The 22,058-nt window shown below is 41.0% G+C and overlaps 1 protein-coding gene across 1 annotated transcript; it reads left to right on the forward strand.

The window, feature by feature from the left end:
• The first annotated feature begins 236 nt into the window (after positions 1–236).
• LOC113023032 (endothelin-3) lies at positions 237–14,666 on the forward strand. The gene is made up of 4 exons (XM_026169085.2): positions 237–500; positions 1,142–1,379; positions 12,435–12,587; positions 13,327–14,666. The coding sequence occupies exons 1-4, from the start codon at positions 428–430 to the stop codon at positions 13,403–13,405; spliced, it is 543 nt and encodes a 180-aa protein (XP_026024870.1). The 5' UTR covers positions 237–427; the 3' UTR covers positions 13,406–14,666.
• The last annotated feature ends 7,392 nt before the right edge of the window (positions 14,667–22,058 follow it).

Raw genomic sequence — 22,058 nt, forward strand, 5'->3', positions numbered from 1 at the left:
CCTTGTCGCTCTGCTTGATATCTGTGTGCTAGGCCACTATTTGGAGTCACTAAACTGGGTCTCTGTGTCATGTTTGTGCTGTTGGCGCACAAACATGGGTGTAACGCGCCTTTGATTTCAGCAGCGTTCAGCACGGTCTTTTATTTTGAAAAGTGTCTCAGGAAGCTGGCGGGATATCCATGCTCACTTGTCACAGCGGTGTCAGCTCATAACGAACCCCAGTGGCTGTAAAAGGCAAACGGAGTGTGGAAGCGCAGCGGTGCAGAGTTGTATCAGACACATGATGCTCTATGAGGACATCTTTGACTCGCTTCACTGAGATAAGATACTCGAGAATTTCGGACGTTTTCATTCACCTGTTCTCACATTTCGACTTTTTCGTTTGTTTTTTTTAAGTTGATTATTCATTTCTAATGTTTGACGTGTGATGGCTAACGCATCATCATCGCTTGATGTGGGAGTTTTGTTTCTAATCGTGGTGACAGCATCTTTGACCAACGGTGAGTAGTGGTCGGTCCTTGTTGTGTTTGTGTTTTAATGAAGCAATAATCACACAGACCAGCTGGTGTGCGTTATTGTGCAGCAGTGACTGACAGGTCACAACAGATAGATCAAAACATGCAATTAGACTGAAATCATCGGTATAAGATTATACCGATGATTATTATAACATTGCAATTGACGTCGTGATATCTATACAGTTTTAACCTTTTTAAAACACCAAAAAAATCCCACTAAAAGTGAGCACATGTTATGTCTTAGATCTTTTGAAAACTCGTCGGTGTTTTGTGACTCCAACGCGTTCGGTATTTTTATTGTTTTGAATCACTAAAACAAGAAATTCACTATTTAAAGTTCCATCAAAGACTCCGACTGGGACTTTAAATATATATATACATATATTTTCTCTCTGAGACAAACTCTACTCTCAACAGAATTGACCAATTACTGTTATGAAACTAAAATATGTAACTATTTATGCTTGATTTTTTTTAAACTACTCTAGAATCTGGATCTTTTGTAACCTTTTCAAGCAGAAATGTAATATACATGCATCTATAAAGAGCTTTTCCATGCTTTACCAAACGCTGTTTCAGGTTAAGACTATGAGAGGAAGCTCTCATATGCTGTAATCTTGCAGGTTCTTCATTTAAGAAAGATGTGAGCCAGAGGAAGGAGGTGAAAGCATTCGAGCAGAGCGCACGTCTGCCTGGCGGGGTGGAGGATCTCGCCACTGTTGCTTCCCACGTTGAGCCGTGTTCTGACTGCGAGCCACCATTAGCCAGGAGGCGATCCAAGAGGTGCACATGTTACACTTACAAAGACAAGGAGTGTGTGTATTACTGCCACTTGGATATCATCTGGATCAACACACCGGAGTAAGTGTCCTTCTCCAGGCATTCTCAGTTTGCACCAGTTTTTAAGCAAGTGATGTGTGTAGCTAATGTCTTATTAGGTTACTATAGGTTACTAATGTGTTGGGCATCATGTTTCTTAGTGTGCACTGTACACAAATAATACAGAGACAAGAAATCAGATGTTGAAACGTAGAAATTAGATTTCTTTGATCATTTGATCTGCATCACTTCTTACTTTAGCTACATTTTCAGAGTCTTTGTGATCTGGGGAGGCCGGGTGCTGTAGTTTTAAAAGTCGAACATTTCTTCTTGATATAGGGTTTCAGCGGCTCAACAGTTCAAGGCCTCCTTTGTCTCGTGTTTTGCTTCTTAATTGGCTGAATGTTTTCGCAGGCCAGGTTAGCTGGCCTTATTTTTTTTCATATTAGCAATGCTGTTGGAAAACATGTGGTGAGATAGCCGGGCCCAGAAGGTAGCAGGCACCCCGTGAAAATGTCTTTCAAAGTGGGCCCCTCCCCGTCTACATTATACTGGATGCTTCACACAATTTGGACACATAAGATTTTATCTTGTGAACCAAAGCCAAACATTGCTTGAATGCAGTATACATTTTCCTTATGAATTAAATTTCAACTGCAAATATTTACTCAGCCATTTCACATTTTACTGATTAAATTAAGCACATTTTCTGAAAAACTTTGCAGGCAGAGAGGCATGCTGGGAAACGCTTGTACTTCATGACCTTCCTCCCTGTAATTTGTGCAAAATGCCCACAAACCTTTTGATGTCAACTACGCAGGAATTATTTTTTTGGAAAGTATCTTATAGAACAGTTTTAAATTGTGTTTATCAAGCAAAGTAAAAAAGTGGAAGGAAGAGAGCAGGATGAAGATAGTGTAAATACTTTGGATCTGAGCAGCGTTGGCAATGACTTTAGTGAATGCAAGGAAGGTCCAATAGATAAGTTCTGCTGGGTGAATAGTTTGTGTATTTGTGAAAAACTGAAACATTGTTGCCAATTGGGGTCATGTGATTGTTCGTTTTCTCTCTATATGCATTATTGTAGGGTCTAGCTAACAATATAAAGTGCCTTGATGCAACTGTTGTTGTGATTTGGTGTCATAATATCATGGATGCTGGCGAAGAAATGTGCACTGCTAACAAGATTGATGGTTCTTCTCCTCTTTCGATTTGATGAAATTGAAAATTTTGATTGGTCAGCTGCCAGGCAAAGTTTGCACTTCACCTCAGTGCATTTAAAAGAGCTTAATACCAGAGACAACAGCATTGTCCTCAGATCTTGGTTACAGTATATTTTCTCTTTGGATGGAAGAGTTTTAACTTCCATTTGTATAACTCTGACAATTCACTGACCAATCAGACTGGCTGGTTGCTGTCTCATTCCCATTAAGTTTTCCGTTTTGTTCTTTGTGAACATTTTTCTTGAGTAGCCATAGATCATGAAATTCCTAAATTCTGTTTAGAACAGACTTTAACAGTACGATGGACCCCTCCCCATATTTACTTAGAAAACAAGGAATCTCTCTGGGATTTTATTATGCCTTTGCTTCATGAGATGTTCTATAGAGTACTTTTTCCCCCCAATGGTGACGGTTTTTCCAGTAATTTATTGCCCCACCTATTTCGAAACATGTTGATAGCATAAAATTCAAAATGACCATATATTTATTTTAATATATATATATATATATATATATATATATATATATATATATATATATATATATATATATATATATATATATATATATATATATATGCGGGAGTATGGGGTGTCTGGCCCATTGCTACGGGCTTTTTCTCATATGTCAGTATTTCCTGTGTCTTTGTGAAGTGTAGCGATTCCATATAATCCGTAAAGGTCTAGACCCTGAGCCCTCTGGTATTTTAATTCCACTGAGGATTTCTTGCAGGCAGCAGGGGAGGGCTGTGTCCACCTTTTGGCCATCTTGGATGTTTGGATTGTTTATAGGTAGCCTTGGAATGTGAGATAGAAAGAACCCTTTGGAAATTTACTCTAAAGTTGAATCTTAAAACAGAAGAAACGGGTTGTCCAACACCAATCACATAGGTTTGACTAGCCGAGACTATTGTTTTCCTTCGTCTGTTTTTCACTCATTCGGCATTCTTGTTCCTTTATATTAGCTTAACAGTCTTCAATTTGAAATCTCTAAATATTGCGCTTTTCTTTCCACAGCTGAACTCGCTTTGAACCTTTTCATCACTGATAAGTGAGAGACAAAGCAAAAGCTAATTCACCTGCAACAGAAGACATTAACTAATGCCTATCTGCAGAGTAGTATGTAGATTTAGCTGCCTTTACTGATTTCAAACAACAGGCCTCAGGGCAAGTTTAGCAGTACCCAGACGTAATGTGTTATGAGAATGTGTGTAGTGGGGTGATGGTTAGAGCCAGGAGGGGAATGGTATCTGGTCATCCATCTACTATCAGTTCTCAGATTTTTGCTTGAAGTGTGGCCATCAGCAGCAGAGTAAAAGCTGTCAGCCTGGTTTCAGTGCAGAGCAGCAACTGTGTCCTGTAACCACATGCAGAAGTACATGTGATCAATAGCGAACATCTGCGATGAGATCAAAGAAGCTCCTTTTCTCTGCAGTAACACCTTACAGATGAAGCCTCTGTGTGTCGGCTTTCTTCCTTTGGTACCTGGGCATTGTGCCATGTGGAGTGAATCAAGATGTCTTTCCTCTTCACATGTATTGCAGATATTAATCAATACTGGCACAGCAGGTTCAGAGCTCCCAATTTTTAAGCAGTGGTGCAGCCAGAAATGTGACCAGGTGTGGACGAACAGGCCAAACTGTTGAAACTGTGGTTTTTGTTCTGAAGGGATTTGATAAAATATAATACTCCAAGTATCCAAGTTTCTCGATTACAAAACTGTTGCATTTTGTATTATTGGGTAGGTTTGGTTCTACATACATGTACAGCATCTGTTACTGTTCAATTTGTTTTCTATTTAAGTATAAATCAACATAGTCTCAAATCAACATTTCCATTGTCTCCTTCCAGTCACAAGCAACCTGTCTTGGGTCAGAGGAAAGTAGGCTAGACTAGATGCATAGATTACGGGTAGGGTTACGATAACATTCACTCATGTTATGAAATTTCAACTGTCTGATCTACCCAAATTAATATGTTTATGACAGAAGAACTGCAAGGCCAAAATGCATGCATGTGTGACACTTAATTTGCAAAATATCAACGGTTAACTTGCTCGCTACTAGGGCTGCCACAAACGATTATTTTGATAGTCAACTAGTCACCGATTATTTTTGCGATTAGTCGACTAATCAGATCATCATCCATTGGACGTAAAACGTACAGCTTATTGCACCAGCAGCATCTGCTCTTATATAACTATCATTAGCTTACAGCTTTAAGTGTTTAAGGTCTGTGCTAACTAAAAATAAAGACAAGATGGTAGTTTATTACATTTTAATTAAATTTGCAGATTGTTTCGGTGGAGTTTAATAAACTCAGACGATTTACTCAGGAACAAATAAAATACTGAAAAAAGCCAAACAATAAAATTTTTAAGTTATCTAAGTGACTTATATATGTTTAACCTGAGTAGCGAAAGACGGCGGTGGGTTTGAAAATGATCTGGTGGGAGTCCGGTGTTCTCACGGCTCTAGCTATCGAGCTAGTGGGTAACAGACGTCTCTGAAAACGTCGGAGCGCTTTTGAAAATATGTGGTGTCCTGATAAACTGAGCAGATATTTGAGGTTTCCACGGCTACATTCTCGCCTGAAAATATGTTAAACGTTTATTTTGTGACCCAGAAAGAATAATAAGAGTAACATTAAAACTAACTAGCTGCCGCCATTGTTGGAAACTGAGCTGGGCTGCGCTATGAATTCTGGGACACAGCTGCTTCTTCTTCTTCGGGGTTTAACGGCAGCTGGCATCCTTGTACATGCAGTGCTGCCATCTTCTGTTTCAGTCCGTTATTACACTCTTAAATCCTACTACTTATTCCTGCGTCTTTTGTGATCTTACAAAGCTTCAAACGACACGTCGACTATTAAATCAGTCGTCGACGATTTTGATAGTCGACGTAATCATGACTAGTCGACTAATCGTGGCAGCCCTACTCGCTAAACATAAAAACGAACTCAGCCGTAAATGGGGATATCATTGAGGAGGTCAAGGGTCATCCTTAGACATCAGGCATTGGGGTTTACTTTTAACATATCACTTGGCAGTAGTCTGCAAACAGTATTTTATGTTTTGGGTGAAATTTCACATGTTGAAAAGGTGAACATAAGTGATTGGACTAAAATTAGTTTCCTAAGGTTTTATGCCACCATCTTGTTAACTGTAATAACAGAGTTAGATTTTGGTGCGTGCCTCTGTCTGTCTCAGTCATGTATCATTTTTGTTACTACTAATGTGAAAATGTGTATGATGCATGGTAAGACCGACCTCCATCCCAAGTTGAAAGGCAAAGATCAAACAAGTGTGAGGTATGCATGCTGTCAGAAGTGTAAGATTATCTGGTGACTTTAAAGGTTTAGGTGTAATTAATGTGTTTATAGGGGGTGAAGTTGTTGGGGCTCGCTTAAATAAATCACAGTTATGTTTTTAACATTGCACTCCAGATTTATGGATGTTCAGAATATAAACTAACATCAGTCTTAAGCATGGATGCTCATCCTTTTTCATGTAAATGTTTCAACATTTTTTCCTGTACTGTATCAGAAAACTAGTTTATAAAGATAAACACTTTGTAGAGGGTTTACCTAAAGTAGAACTGAAAGAACTGCAATAACTGGCTGTGGGTCTTTTACATTTCTACAGAGGAATTTTAACCCAGCCACCTCAGCCCGAATGCCATGTTTTAAGGTCATGTCACAATATGTCAGTTTGATTTAAGTCCAGGCTTTAACTTTAACCACTCCAAAACGTTCATTTTGTTTTTATTGAGTCAATCAGAGGTGGACCTGCTGTTGTGTTTAGGGTCACTGTCCTGCTACACAACCCAAGTGCGACTTGTGCTGCAGGGCGTAAACTGATGGCTCGACATTCTCTTTCAGGATGTTTTCATTTGTGGCAGGTAGTCTATGTCCTATCATCACACTATCGCTGCGATGTTTGACTGTTGGTATGATGTTGTTTTTATGAAATGCGTGACTGGACACACACATTCCAAAAAGTTCAACTTTTCTCTTGTCAGTCCACAGAATATTAAGTCTTGGGGACTATCGGTATGTTTGTTGGCAAATGTGAGATGAGCCTTTGTTTCTTTTTGGACAGCAGTGGGTTTTGCCTTGGAACTCTTGGATGCCATTTTTGCCCAGTTTCTTTCTCATTGTTGAATCATTAACTGTGACCTTAACTGAGGCAAGTGAGGCCTGCAGTTCTTTAGATTACTTCTCAGTTCTTTTGTGACCTCCTGAATGAGTCATCAGTACACTCTTGGAGTCATTTTGGTCTGCTGGCCACTCCTGGGAAGGTTTACCACTGTTCCACGTTTTCTCCATTAGTGGATAGTGTTTCTCACTGTGTTTCACCCTTTCCAGACTGATTAGATGTCAGTGATGACAGTTTGTTTTTGGTTCTTGAGGTTGTTTCATGGTACGATGTGTTGCTTTTTCAGATCTTTAAGCCTACTTCACTTTGTCAGACAGGTTTTATTTAGGTTATTTCTTGATTCAACAGGTCTGTCAGTAATCCACCCTGGGTGTGACTAGTGAAACTGAACTTTAATTAATTAAGTTTTTTGGAAAGTTAACTCATGATTTAACAAGAGAGCACAATTCAGCAGGGTAAGGGCTATACTTGTGTTTTTATTACAACATCCTGATGTCAGCCTGTTTGTATCTCAAAATATGATGACTTCAGCCTGTTATGGTGTCACCGTGACGCCATCATATTGAGAAAATAAAAAGTTTGTTGTACAGGTATCTCCAGGCACTTTCATTTGAAAAGTGACCTCGGGCGCTAACAATAAAGATCAAGGTCAAATGCTTAGCCAACCTTGGTACGCATAGCCTCAAAGGTCTAGTATATTGTTGTAAATTTTGAAGACTGTCCATAAAAAATTGCAGGTAAAGTAAAGCTTTGACAGATTTTCACACTTGGTTTTATCCTTGACCTGATTTTCACCAAAATTAAATCCACTCGAAATGTTATTGTTATCTACCATCACACAAAATTTGAACATAACATCATAAAACTGTGGATGCTACACTGCTAACATGCTAGAAAAACAAACAAAGGGCCAGGCAGGTTTGGATAGTGTTTTTTTTCCCTTAAGGCAGCTGTGGCTCAGGAGATAGAGTGGGTCATCTACCAACTGGAAGGTCAGTAGATTAATTAGCCGGCTATTTCTTTCATCCCACGATTTCCAGAACTTGGAACAATTTAAACAAACAAAAAACAAACAAGAAATGTTGTGATCGCACGCAGTTAGGGTCATCGGTGAAGATGACTTTGACCTCAGAGGGTTAATGATAGAAATCAGCTATGTGGAACAGCTATTTTCCTAAATGTATGAGGTCTCATCATGTGGGGGCACTTTCAGGCTGAGTTCATTACTCTACATAATCATACATACAAGCTTGTTTATGTATGTGGCTGACTTTATGAAAACTCAGTCACCCGAAAAAGCTGTTTTTTGCAATACCACCAAATCTGTAACAACTGGGCCTCTGGAGAACTTCAAGACATGTTGAGGAGCTAATTTAGCCATTTAAATCTGCTGTGTTGGATCAAGGACACATAAAACCTGCAGGACAGGCCTGGCTTTACCTTACCACAACCTTATACTCACGATGGGTCACCAGTAATCTGGTGGATGCAAAAAGGTTAAATACTCAGAACTAGAGTAACAATCAGTCAGACTGCACTTCTCTCTCCAGGTAGAGTTTACCTGATTTTACCCTCAGGGCTCAATTTCACTGACAGGTAGCATTCCTGCTCAAGTTCAACACTCAAAGCATTTTCAATTAAAAATATCATTCACCCAGTTACACACACAGTCATATGACTCTCGCACTCTGATGGTTACATTGAGGGCAACTCTGGGTTCAGCATTCTCCGCCTCGACAGGTCGACTGGAGGAGCAGAGGATCGGTGCATCGACCTTCTGCAACACCCGAGTCACAGCCATCGCAATAAATAATACTGTATATGTTTAATAAAAGAAAGCTTACAATGACAAAGATCTGTACCCAGACATGTGACAAAGCCATATCATTAAACTCATACAGAGGTATGGATAATGTCTTCTACACTGACTCTGATTTAAAACCCTGATGCAGATGCATGTGAAGATACTGACTGAGTTCTGTGTGGACAGACCGTCTCTCCTTTCGGAAGTCAGTAGATGAAACATTTTGTAAGAGAAAGGATCACCCACATGCTGTTTCTGTTTGTAAGAGTAGAGAAGAGGAGGTTCGTGGTCAGCGTGACGCCCCTCCCGCAGCACCACAGCTTATATTGTTCAAGAGACCCGCTTCTGAAGTTCAAAGGAAACAACATGTTCACTGTGAAGTGATCTGTTTTTTCCAGCTCACACTTTATAGCAGTTTACAGCTATTTAGGGAGACTCCAACAAGACTGGACAGCAAGGTCAACATGATGAGTTTACATGTACAGCGTGGTTCTAACTGGTCTGGTTTTTGTCATTTTTTGTTGTAGTACTGATAGACAAACTTAATTATGGAGATCTGTGTTTGACATATCAGGGGAAGAAAGAGAGGGGATTTGGTGACTAGTTTGGCCATCCACCAGATGGAGGACATCAGTTTAGGGTTGTAACACTGGAAGCGATGGGCGAAAAAGCCTGTAGGAGACCATAGTTTGTGAAATGCTTTTTTATCATGTGGCTAAAATGCATTCTAACACTGACTCCACACCTAGAAACCTGGAAACCCGGGTGTTGCGAAGTTAAAATCTCAGTGAAAAAATTTGTTACGTTAGTCAACTTATTTGGAAAAGAAAAGAAAGTGAACGATTGATCGATAGATGAGAAATTTAAAACATGAAAAAAAAAACATGTTATTAGGGTGCTGCCAAGACACCCTTATTCCTCAATGACTTTATATCTCTGGAACTTTACTATAAAAAGCACAGGGCACCAGTAGTGGACCATCAAACTCTGGTCTTCTAAAGCAAATGCCGATCGGGCTCCACTAGAGGACGCCGGGTCCTCAGGCTGCCCTAATGAAGTCTGTTTGTAATCGTCTCATTGTTCCCCCTCTAGTGCACCTGTTAATTTTATTAATACCAAAGCAGCTGAAAGTGATTAAAGTTAAGATTAACTGACTCTGATTAGAAAGTGTACAAAGTTGAGCTTGTTTTTGATTCAGTGAGCCTTCACGACATCTAGATGGAGTCGTTGTAGGATAACGGTGATCAGTCACAAAAACTTTGGATTTGCAATGAGCCTTTCCTCTGAGGTGTTTCATGGACCCAAACCACAGCAGCATAGCAGTGTAGCTGCCTCACATCTTTTATATCAGCATTTTATATGGGCCTGTTCGTTTGACCAGTCCATTTTTGTCTGGCTACGGTTAACAAAGAAAAACAAAACATATATTAACAAAAAACTGCAATAAATTTGCCTGATATCAGAAAGAATTAATCTCCTTCCATCTTTGGATTAGCACTGCCTCCATTCTTTGGCACTGATGGCTAATCACTAGTGCGCTCATTTTTCAAAGGTATGATCTGTTTTTCAGTTTTTATTAGGGATTAGTAAAAATATGAATTTTTTATTTTGGACTCGTAGGACATCGTACTATTTGACTTTTGAATGTTTTTTTATGTGAAAGTTCAAAAACATAAAATATAACTTCAAGCTCAAGGAATTAAAAACTAAGTATCTCTGGCTGTCATCCTAAATGTATAAAAAATGCCCACAAAAGAGAAAACTAACATGGAATTTGGGTTCAAATCATTTAAAAATGCATTAAAAGTTATAGCTTTTACTTTTGCTGCCATCTATTAGATTTTTGATATAATATATATATATATATAGAAAAACGCCTGAAAAAGCAGCAGTTGAGGGCATTTGCAGTTAAAGCCTGACAAAACATCATGAAAACAGAAACTAAGCATCTGGCAGTGTCCATTTGTTCCAGACTGAAGCCAAAACTTGCATGAAGATCTCTGTTTCCATTTACATTAATTTGTCCATGAAAACAGAGAAACTGTGCAAAAGTTTCTGTACTTGCTGATATATCATTTTTGTAGAAACTGAGACGTTAGTGCATCTTTATTGTTTCATTTCAAGTCCAGGAAAAAGTCGTTATGTTTCTCTCCTTTTTGCTTTTCTCCAAAAACAGACAGAGTTTGGAGCTACGTTTGGGACTGAGGTTGGGGTCATAGCCATGGATGATTAAAAAAAACCCCAAAAAGCTAGCGTGGTGTTGCCTTTTGTTTTATACATATGCTCAAAAAGCATTTCCAGAAACTAGAAAATGTTACAATTCAAATGAAGTCCTATACGTTTTCACATTACTGTCTGTTTGGTCTAAACCAGGGGTCGGCAGCATGCGGCTCTTTAGTCTTTATTTTGCGGCTCCGCGTGGTTTGGGAAAATAAATTAGAAGTATTTAGCTGAAGTGTATTTTATTTGTGTTTAGTTCTTTTTTACCTTGTAGTTCTAAATTGGAAGATTATTGTGATCTTGAAATATAAAAATAAAATTATATTCTATTATTTTTTCATCGATCAAAATAAGCGTCACACTCGCGGAAGCCGGTGTACCCGCCGAAACGCCGCGCATTTATCGAGACTTTCAACCCCAGGTAGGCCAATTATGGATCCACATTATCAGCTGTTCTCCACCGTGAACTATGTTAAAACAACCACCGCTCACGCCTCACAGACGACAGCTTACAGTCCTGCGTAAAGATGAAACTGGCTTCGTACAGCCCCGACCTGCAGACGCTGTGCGCAGAGGTTCAGGAGCAGAAGTCCCATTGTAAACAGACCTGACGATGTTTGCATGAACACGCTTTTTAGCATCTCTTTATTGACCACTTTTCACACGCGGCTGCACGCATGGGTGCAGCTTTTTTTTTTCCAATTATTTTTGTAAAGTCAGGTCAAGGCTCCAAAAGCCCAAAGGCGATATAACAGTTTTTGTTTGCTGGATCATTTTAGTTCAGCTTTCCTTTTGTTATATTTCTTTAAGAGTTCAAAATGTGTTAATTACATAAATAAAATGTAATTTTCTCTGTAGCACTTCATGGATTTCATAAGCAGCAAACTGTAGTTGTTCAAACAAAGCATAAAGGTAAAAAAACAATATAGTGTTATCTTTCATCCTAAAAAAAAAAAAAGAGGGTCACTTTACTTCTTTCATTTCTCTGACATCCATCCTCTGGCTCAGCAAATCAGACAACAACCTCATGTCAATTTCAAAAAGTATTTGTGGCTCCCAGTGTTTTCCTTTGCGTGGAAACCGGGTCCAAATGGCTCTTTGGGTGGTAAAGGTTGCAGACCCCTGGTCTAAACTAATCAGGTGAAAATTTCATGAAAAGGAACGGATATTAACTGAATCCTAAACTTAGATGGCTCACCTGCTTGATGTTAAGAAGTGAATAACAGGGATATTTTTAGGCAGCAGTGTCGTGTTGTGGTCGTGATGTGCTGGGTTGAATTGTTCCGAAAGGTGTTTTATATATTCTGCCCCCATTTTTTATCACAGAGTTGGAAGACAAAAATTAGAACCACCACAGAGTACCTTTACCCTCATATAACCACAACAGAGTGTAAGCTGCACCCCTTTGATGCAGAGTCAGAGAATAAACATCCCAAGGCCAGGATTATGCTTGCTTGTGGACATGCACACAGGCAGCTGGGGAAGCCACAGAGTAGCTGTTCCATCCTTCAGGGTGCATGTTGGTGCTTTGTAGTGTAGTGTCTCTGCAGTCACAACAGGGGGCAGGTGATGACAAAATTCATATCACCCAGTAAAGTGTACTTGTGGAAACTGTAACACTGATGTATGCTTCCAGCTGTAAAACTCATAGTTCTGTGGTCAGTAAGTGCATTGTGTCTGCTTTTCTTCTTTTAGGCACACAGTACCATTTGGTATGTCCAGTTACCAGGGTTCCCTGCGTTTAAGACGCTCCACTAGGACCGAGCGGGTGAGGATAGGGGTGGAGGCTCAGCGCTGCGCGTGCTCACAATACAGCGACGTGGACTGCATCAGCTTCTGCAAGATCAGGTGAGGTGTGATACGAAATAAAACAAATGAATGTGTTGTACACCTCTAACTTTACAGCACAAGGAGCTCAGGGGACATGACGGAAGTGGAGAGCTGAAAAACCTGAACACTAGACTGGGAGTGCAAAACAGCCAAAACCTCTTACTGGGCATAAATATAAAGTAAATACACAAAGTGAAAAATTAAACTGCAACCAAACAAAGACTCAAACTGAAACACGGGGTCAGAGATCCAGGATCATGACATCGTTCTTTTCCAGTGCAAAGGAGTTCAACCTTACTGTTACCTAATTAAACTTATTCAACTAACAGATATATAATTCAAGAGAGGGGCCTGAAAACTGAAGGCTCTGCCTCCCATTCTACTTTTAAATACTCTAGGACAGTGGTTCTTAACCTTGTTGGAGGTACCGAACCCCACCAGCTTCATATGCGCATTCACTGAACCCCTCTTTAGTGAAAAATAAAATGTGATTTTTTTACTGGTGCACAAAATGAGCCATGCATGTCATGGCGAAGGCTCTGCCGAACCCCTGAGACCAACTCACCGAACCCCTAGGGTTCGATCGAACCCAGGTTAAGAACCACTGCTCTAGGAACAACAAGTAAGCCTGCAGTGCGAGAGCGAAGTGCTCTAATAGGGTGACATATAAACAATAATAATGATTGTAATTATTTTCAGTATTTCAGAAATGATCCTCTTTGAATTTGACTTTAAGATGTGTGTTGTTTTTCCACAGTCAGACGAGACCACACACAGCATTGCCAAAAACAGACGAGAGGACAGCAACTCAGCGGAGTGGCCCTGCTGTGAAATAAGTGCATTAAAAGCGGCAGGCCTATGAACTGAAAAGTGGTTACACATTCTAAGACATAGCGTGTATGTCTGCGTTTCTGTAGGTGGATATCTTGTAGTGTCTTGTCATCAGACTGAAGGATGTGTAACACCAAAGGTGCTTGCACAAATCTAAAAGCCAGCAATTCCACGTTCCACTAACAGAATCTCCGCCCCTCTTCTCTCCTGCCAACCTCTGCTCATCTTTCAGAACTTGCTGCCTGTGTCTGTTCAGCAGGTGTGCATGATGGTTTCCATTACTCTGACACAACTGAAGCTAGTTTACATGGCTGATTTGTGCGGACTATAAGACATTTGGTTGCTCACACACAATGTGGACGCCTCTGCTCCAGGGACATCACTGAAACTCCATGGCAACATTGGCACAACATCAAAGCCAGGAAGTCAGCATTACTTTCTTTTTTTACAAATTCAGTTTGTCACAGTTACTGAAAGAGTCAGGATATCTTTTTTTTTTTCTTTGTATCATTACATTAAGGATGTTCTTTATTGTAAAGCACGTCTGAGATTTTTGGAGGTAACAGAACTGAAAACAAAAGTTAGCAGTCTGTTTTATAAGCTGAATCCATTCCACGGTCGTGTGTGTGTGAAATGTGTTCCAATATATAAAGGCTATAAGTTATTTTTCATACAAACCAAATACGATAGTAAAAGTGTGTGATAAGATGTTGTATATAGATATATCTGATTATTCTAGCCAGCAAGTCTCTGTATTGAAAAATTTAGAAAAGTACAAAAGTTTGTACCACAAAGTAAATTTAAGGTGCCACTTCTTTTTCGTCTGTTTTTCTTAACCTCTTAACATCCATCATACTGGCAGTAATCTTTTGGGGAGTACTGGCAAGGTTAGATTCACATCTACTCTGTTATATTTACCTCTCTGGCATAGCACATGGAAATCTAATAGAAGATCTCTAAAGCCAAAGTGCATATAAGAGAGTTGATTTCAAAGTTAAGATGTTTCACTTTCTAAAACTATGCTTTTTTACCCCGTGGCTAAATGTCGACTAACTAACTCTACCACTACGTGGTTAACTGGCAGTCTGGTGGATGTTAAAAGGTAAATGACTGCACCACGGAGTAAACAGCTGACCACCTGTGCAGGACGGATGTTAAAATAACTAACTCGGACAAATGGAAGACTTCTTTGCTTCATGTTTGTAACATTCGGATGAAAATCAGGATTATTTAAAGATATTTAAAATAAACTTGATACCTAATTAACATGTCTGATCAGAGGCTCCGTTACACAGGGATAATAAACTGTTGCAACTAGCTGTTGTATCTGTTCTGATAAAGTCAGCACACCATGTTTATTGTATTGCACAGCGAGGTCAGCACTATTATAAATATTATCCTGCATTTGAGTAACTGACATACAGAGCTATGCAGCATAACTTCAGAGAGCTTTAGCATTCATATTAAATCTGCTGTATTTATGTCTCTGTAATAAATAAAGATAAAATATTAAAACTGTGCATGGTTTGTACATGCCGATGATTCCTAGACAGGGTAACATTAATGTTATATAGTATGCATATAAAATTATCCCAAAGAAGTGCCAGTATTTGCCGTATATGTATTTAGGCATCAGTCAAGAGTAGTCAAAAAACCTTTGTGTTACCCGTCAATAGAACTTAGCACCGTTCATACTGTGTCGTAAAGAATTTCACTAATTCTGAAGAACATGAAGTTGGGTAAGGGGCATTGCTCCATGCCAGTGTAAGAAACAGTCAACACTGTGTGAAACTAGGAACACTGCACATGTTTGTAAAAGATGGATCTGTATTGCAATTTTCCTGCAAAAGAGTAAAGAAGGATTTGCATCGTGTCACACTCCAGCAGACAATGTGTACTTGTTGTCCTGTTGGATGATGGCTTGGATCAGTAAGTGCTATTAAATGGGTGTGCAGTGACTTTTTTGCACACAAGAGTTTTGTCAAAAACACTTCAGACTTGGTTTTTAACCATGACCACAAAGATCTCCTAATCTTTGTTGTTTTTTTGCCCAGCCTTAATTATGGTTTACGTGGCATAAACACAGTCTTAGACGTACCGTGGAATGACAGTGATTACTGACCGCCTACAGCCTGGTTTCTGAAATAAAAGTTTTTAAAAATCAACCAAATTTTATATCTCTGTCAATATGCCACTCTTAGCAACATGTAGTAACAAAATAAGGCAGTTTGTGTTTTAACTGGAGATGCAATTAAAATCCAGGGATTGCATTACACGGTTCCAGTAATGGTCTGCACTTGTATACGGTGGTAATTCAAGGTACTTGCATGCCATCTGAACAACATGGGACCTTACCCAAGGGCATTAGCCTTACAGCCCCCCCCCCCCGACCCCACATTAATTATATCTGGACAGTTTTCCTCATTATGGCAGAGGAATGTACCTTAAACATATAAGAGCCAGTTCTTTCGTATTGTCTGTAACTTGTGACTGCAGGATTGTTGCCAACACAACATATTCAAGAATGTTCCACATAAATTAAAGTACCCACTTCTTTGCCCACACGGGCTTGTAATGACAGAACCATTCGAGTACGAGTGATAAATAGAACAATTATGTGACTAAATTAAAAAAAAGCTTGTGGTTTGTGGTTGTTCCTGATATTGGCAGAGGACAGTCTCAAGCCAAATAACAAGTTAAGACACCTGGGAAAATGCTGGAGTCAGTCATGGAGTAAATTCATTCATGTTGGCTATTCTTCAGCGTTTTTCATTATGTTTTGATCTTTTAATAATACATGGTATGAGCATTGCTTTGAAGATTTAATAAACATAGCTCTGAGGAATGTATTCTATTGGTACGGACAGATGTTGTGTTCTCAAATAAAACTGTGAGAATAAGACTATGAGAAGTTTTTAGTGCAAACTAAATTGTGTTTGCACAATACTGATGGCACACACTTAACAGAAACCCTCTCACATTTGGAAATGTTTACTTTTTTGATTAGATGGGGTATTCATGTTTTCCTTTTAACCCAGAAATACATTATTGTGGCGCACCCATCCTCACTCCTCGGGTGGGAGTGGCTGGCTGGCCCGGTGGCGCCAGTGTCCGGCAGCCTCGCCTCTGTCAGTGCGCCCCAGGGCAGCTGTGGCTGCAATGTAGCTGCCATCACCAGTGTGTGAATGTGTGTGTGAATGGGTGAATGACTGAATGTAGTGTAAAGCGCTTTGGAGTCCTTAGGGACTAGTAAAGTGCTATACAAATACAGGCCATTTACCATTTACCATTCCGTAAAATGGCCTGAAACACATTGTCTCATGGCTTTCAGTTAACAATATAAATCTTAGGCTGCAGCTCTGCACAACATCTAAGCCCTAATGTAATGAGAACAAACATACAGTCTTTCTTTCAGTGTTTATATATGAACACAAAGCCAACGACACAAAGCAAAGATGAAAACCAGCAGAATGAATCTTTAAAGTGATGACTGCAGTGATTCTACTTTAGAAACATGAACAGGTAGGAATGGAGGTTACAAGCCTGACTGCTCATCACTTCTTTGGTTACCTGTTGAAGTTCACTCTCTGGCTGCTGGACAAGGGCAAGCATTTGATGGTCTGAAGACTGAAGACTTTCTGAGGGACTGTTTCAGTTCCACTGTGTTGGAAGAGCCCTGTTCCTCACGGGGATGACACTGATAGCTTAGGTCAGCACTGACCTTGCATCTGATAAAGACCCTCGTGAGGCTGGTCCTCAAACATCTCCACCCCACGGTGAGGTCTTCGTTGGATCCGCTGCAGTTCACCAACCAGCCTGGCTTTGTGAGCTAGGTGCCTCCTGCACCAAGCTCTGACCCACCTGGGGAAGCCTGGACATACTCCGAGAATCATGTTCTCTGATTTTGCCAGTGCTTTTAACACCATCCAGCCTGGACTTCTGAGGGACAAGCTGAAGCTGTCAGGAGTGGACCACCACCTGTCCCAGTGTATACTGGACTACCTCACTGAGCCCCCACAGTATGTGAGGACACAGGGCTGTGTCTCTGACAGGCTCTGCCCGTCTCAAATTACCCCAAAACATCAAAGTCCATAATGTCTTCCATGTGTCTCAGCTGAAACCTGTCATCTCCAGTCCTTTTTCTGTGTGTACACACCTTCCTTGGATTTCCCTCCCTGGAGTGTTTGGTGAACCTGCCTGAGCTGAATGAATGTGGAGTGTCTTGTATTGTGGATATTTGGCACTCCCTCCAATGTGATATTTACAAATGGTGATGGGAAATTGGGCCTCCAGGGATCCAGGGAGGAGGGAGCGCCAAATATCCAAGACACTTTGAACACTCCACATTCACTCAGCTCAGGGAGGTTCACCAAACATTCCAGGGAGGGAAATCCAAGGAAGGTCTGTACACACAGAAAAAGGACTGGAGCTGACAGGTTTCAGCTGAGACACATGGAAGACATTATGGATTTGTAATGTTTTGGGGTAATTTAAGATGGGCAGAGCGGGACCTAATAATAGAGTCAATAACAAAAGGGCCAATAAAGGAGAAAATCTTTGGGCAATAACACGAGTAGAAAGCCAAACTTGCTGATCAGGACTGTACAGGATCAGGGACTTAGTTGCAGTCCACCATTTATTCTCTTCCTTTGTGCAGAGCAGAGCAGCCTGGATGGCCCTCCAGACACGGTGGCACCTGCGGAGATGACGTTTAACAGATGGAACAGAGAGCTCACCTTCGAGGGATAGGAAGAGATGAGGTTGATAGCCAAGAGATGATTCAAATGGAGATAGCCAGGTAGCAGAAGAGGTCATAATGTTGTGAGCATATTCAATTCAGGACAGCTGAGAGCTCCAAGTGTTTGATTAGTAGCGACGATGCAGTGAAGGGCAGTCATCAGTTCTTGGTTGGGCTGCTCTGCCTGGCCATTGGTCTGGGAATGAAACCTGGAAGATACACTAGCCGTAGCACCCACGGCCGAGCAGGACACAGCCTACACGTGTGAGGTGAACTGGGGTCCCGGTCAACAACGATGTCCAACAGTATGCCATGAAGCTGGAATAAATGATTGGTAAGGAGTTTGGCGGTCTCTAGGCATGAAGGGAGTTTAGGCAGAGCAACAAAATGTGCAGCCTAGGTGAACCAATAAGTCCAGTGACAAAATCGAATATAGAGCATGCTAACACATTTTCACAGACATCCTTGATTAGTATAGGCCACCAGAACAGGTGCTGGATGAATGTTATGGTTTGGTTGATTCCAGAGTGACAAGAGAATTTGGCGATGTGTGCATGATGAATTACCTTGGAATGAGTGGAGGACGGAACATAGATAGCCAACTAGATGGACCATTTCCAGGATTGGGTTCGGCTTGTTGAACTTAGTGGACAGTCGACTGAAGCTGGACTGTTGACTCATCTGAGAGATTATCAGAGGTGGTGAATTGCTGGGAGAGAGCATCCGGTTTGACATCCCAGGACACAGTCCTGTAAGTTATTGTGAAATTAAATTGTGTGAAGAATTTAATTTCCTGGCTTGACGAGCGTTGAGCCACTTGTCCGACTGGAGGTAAGCCAGGATCTTATGGTCAGTCCATACAATAAAGGGATGCTCAGCTCCTTACAACCAATGCCTCCATTCCTCTATGGCCAGTAACTCATGATCCTCCACATCATAGTTGTGTTCAGCTGGGGAGAAGTGACAAGAATAGAAAGCACAGGAATGCGCAGTACTGTCCTGTTGTTGAGAAAGAACACCCCCCAGGCCTGAGTCGGAGACATCTCCATAATAAATTGATGGTAGAGGTCAGGTTGAGATAGCGGTCAAGTTTTCTGAAGATGGGACTCTGCAAAAGCTGAAAAGCAGACATCAGCAAAGGCAGTGGATATTTATTTTCTGCAGTGATTGTGCTGAGACCCGGAAATCAACAGATGGATGCAGAGTTTTATCCTTCTCCACAACAACCCCCCCCCCCCCCCCCCCCCCCACAAAAGTGGAGAGAAAGAGAGTTGAATTATGCTAGCAGCTAATGAATCCTTAATGTAGTTCTCCATGCATTCACGTTCAGGTTTGGGTAAACTATGCAGGTGTCTAGAGGGTATGGGAGCGCCCAGAGCAGATCTATCGCACAGTCATACAGTCTATGTGAAGGAAGAGATCCAGATCCAGACCCAGATCATGACATACAGGAGGAACAGATTAGAGATGGACCGATCCGATATTACGTATCGGTATCGGTCCGATACTGACCTAAATTACTGGATCGGATATCGGAGAAAAATAAAAAATGTAATCCGATCCATTAAATATCACGAAAGCACCTCGCAAAACTTGCAACACGCCGTAACTCACCTCAGAACGTTAGCAGTCGGAGCAGTATGCATCACGTGATAGAGCAGCTGTGGCATGCCGGACCTGTCGGTGGTCTGGATAGCATGTGGAGCTTCGCTAGCAACCTGGCATTTCATCTCCGACAAAGTTATCCCCGAGAGAAGTAAAGCAAGTGTGTAAGTCCATCTCTGAATGTTTGTAAAGCATTCCCACGCTAAGCTTAACAAGCGACTGCCTCTCCTGCTGCTACTTCAATCGTGAAACTGCTTAAATGATCAGCTGATCGGCTTTTCTGTCGCGAGTCCTCTCTCTTGTTTGTTTTTGGCCCACTTTGCACCAGAAAGAGGAAACCAGCGGCTGAACAACAGCAGCACGTTTAAGCTTGATCAGCTGTTGTTAGAATGTATTTAATATTACTTTCTACACCAGGATCTTTTTCTACGTAGCTGACGCTGGTAACTGTGCAGGGGCGGATCTAGCAAAGTTTAGCCAGGGGGGCCGATAGGGCATTAACAGGGAAAAGGGGGCACAAAGACATACTTTTCTTTCTTATTCTCATTTAAAATGTCGAGCTTTTAATAAATAATTATCTGACACCCAAAGTTTTAATTTGATGTAAAATGAATAGAAGTCAATTACTGTATATAGTGACTATTAAGTCTAATATATACCCTAGTAAGCTATAGTACTTTTTACTTTGGGAAGGTACCATCTGTGCAGTCTGCAATTTTGTTGAAGAAAGATGTTGAATCTATTTAATATTTCTTGAAAAATAATTGATTTCTGTGCATTTTTTTTCACACTGCATCAAATTAAGGTTGATTACGTCGATTAAGCATCATGAGGTGGCGCGTGAGGGGTGGTTCCTTATTTTTTATTTATTTATGTTTGTTGTTGCTGGGAGTTGGAACCCTATTAGTTAGGTTGCTTAATATTTACGCTAAGTACTCTTTAAAATACCAGAATAGGGAGGATGGTGTAGGTCTAAGTTTATTAGATTGATCAGTATTGCTGAACTATGAAATATTTTTTTTGTATACAGGTATAACAGAATAGCTTTAGTGTAGTTGTTGTTTTAAACTTGAGTATGAACTTGCAGACTTGCAAAATGCAGCAAGATATTTTAAAAAACAGTTTTGTTGATTAAAAAACACTATATCGGATTCATATCGGTATCGGCAGATATCCAAATTTATGATATCGGTATCGGTATCGGACATAAAAAAGTGGTATCGTGCCATCTCTAGAACAGATATAAGGTCAGGTGAGTCTGGAGAGAGTGAAGGGGGTGTGAAGTGGAGAGGTGGATTCTAAACAAAACTGGTCGCAACGATTCATGTGTCCTTTGCTGAACCTCAGGGTAATGGTAGGTGTAGTGAGTTTATTTTATTATTTTACTTTAGCTCTCAGAGGAGGTGGACGCACTTTTCTCCTCTCCCTTATCTTTCCTGCTAGTTCTTATGTCCTTGTCTAGTCTCGTGTCTTTTTTGTATTACTTTCCCTGGAACACTCTCTCACAGTCTGTGTCTAAAACCTAAAAGAGAATTATGGATTTGATCAACTGGTCTCTGAATGCTATTGACACCCTTTAACGAGAAGTCTGGGCTCGGGAGAACCCGAGTGCCCTGGAGGGACTTTCCCTGCTGGATACACGATGGACGGGTGGCAGAGGATCGTGTGCCTGGCGGGACTGTCGATCGAGGACGCTGAAGATATCTACCTATTCGGAACCATGATAACAGGGTTCTTGCTGATCGGAGCTGGCTTGGCCCTGGCTTATCGGAGAATTAAGAGAGCGGAACCGGCTGTTCAAACCCCCACAAGGCTGCCCGCTGGGATTGGAATGACAGGTGCGACTTCTCAGAAAGGGCTCACTGAAGGCAGCATGGTTAAGAGCTTGGAGGCGCTTACGACTGCAGTGAATGCTCAGAATAACACCTTTGAGCGTATGTATGTTGGATTACATCAGGAAAGAATCAACTCAGAACAACATCTCTGGGCGGAGCTGGATTACACCTCGGATCAGTTGGCTGCGGTCGTGAGGTCTCAGAATCTGCTATGTGAGCAAAAAAGAGTGACAAGACCACAGAATCGACGGCTAATAACATCACGGAGAAGCTCGCAGCTATTAACGGGAGACTGAGAGACCAGTGTCGGAGTGTTAAAAAACAGCTTGAAATTCTCAATTACCATCATAACCCGGCTACCCCTTCGGCGCCAGCTCAAGGCTGGAGCTGAACAACAACTCCCTGATAACGACTGTGTTGAGTCTGTTCCTTCCCATTCCCTACAAGGCCACCTGGGTTGGCTGGAAGACTGTTTACTTA

The sequence above is a fragment of the Astatotilapia calliptera genome, chromosome 5 (genome assembly GCF_964374335.1).
Source record: "Astatotilapia calliptera chromosome 5, fAstCal68.1, whole genome shotgun sequence".
Taxonomy (NCBI): Eukaryota; Metazoa; Chordata; class Actinopteri; order Cichliformes; family Cichlidae; genus Astatotilapia; species Astatotilapia calliptera.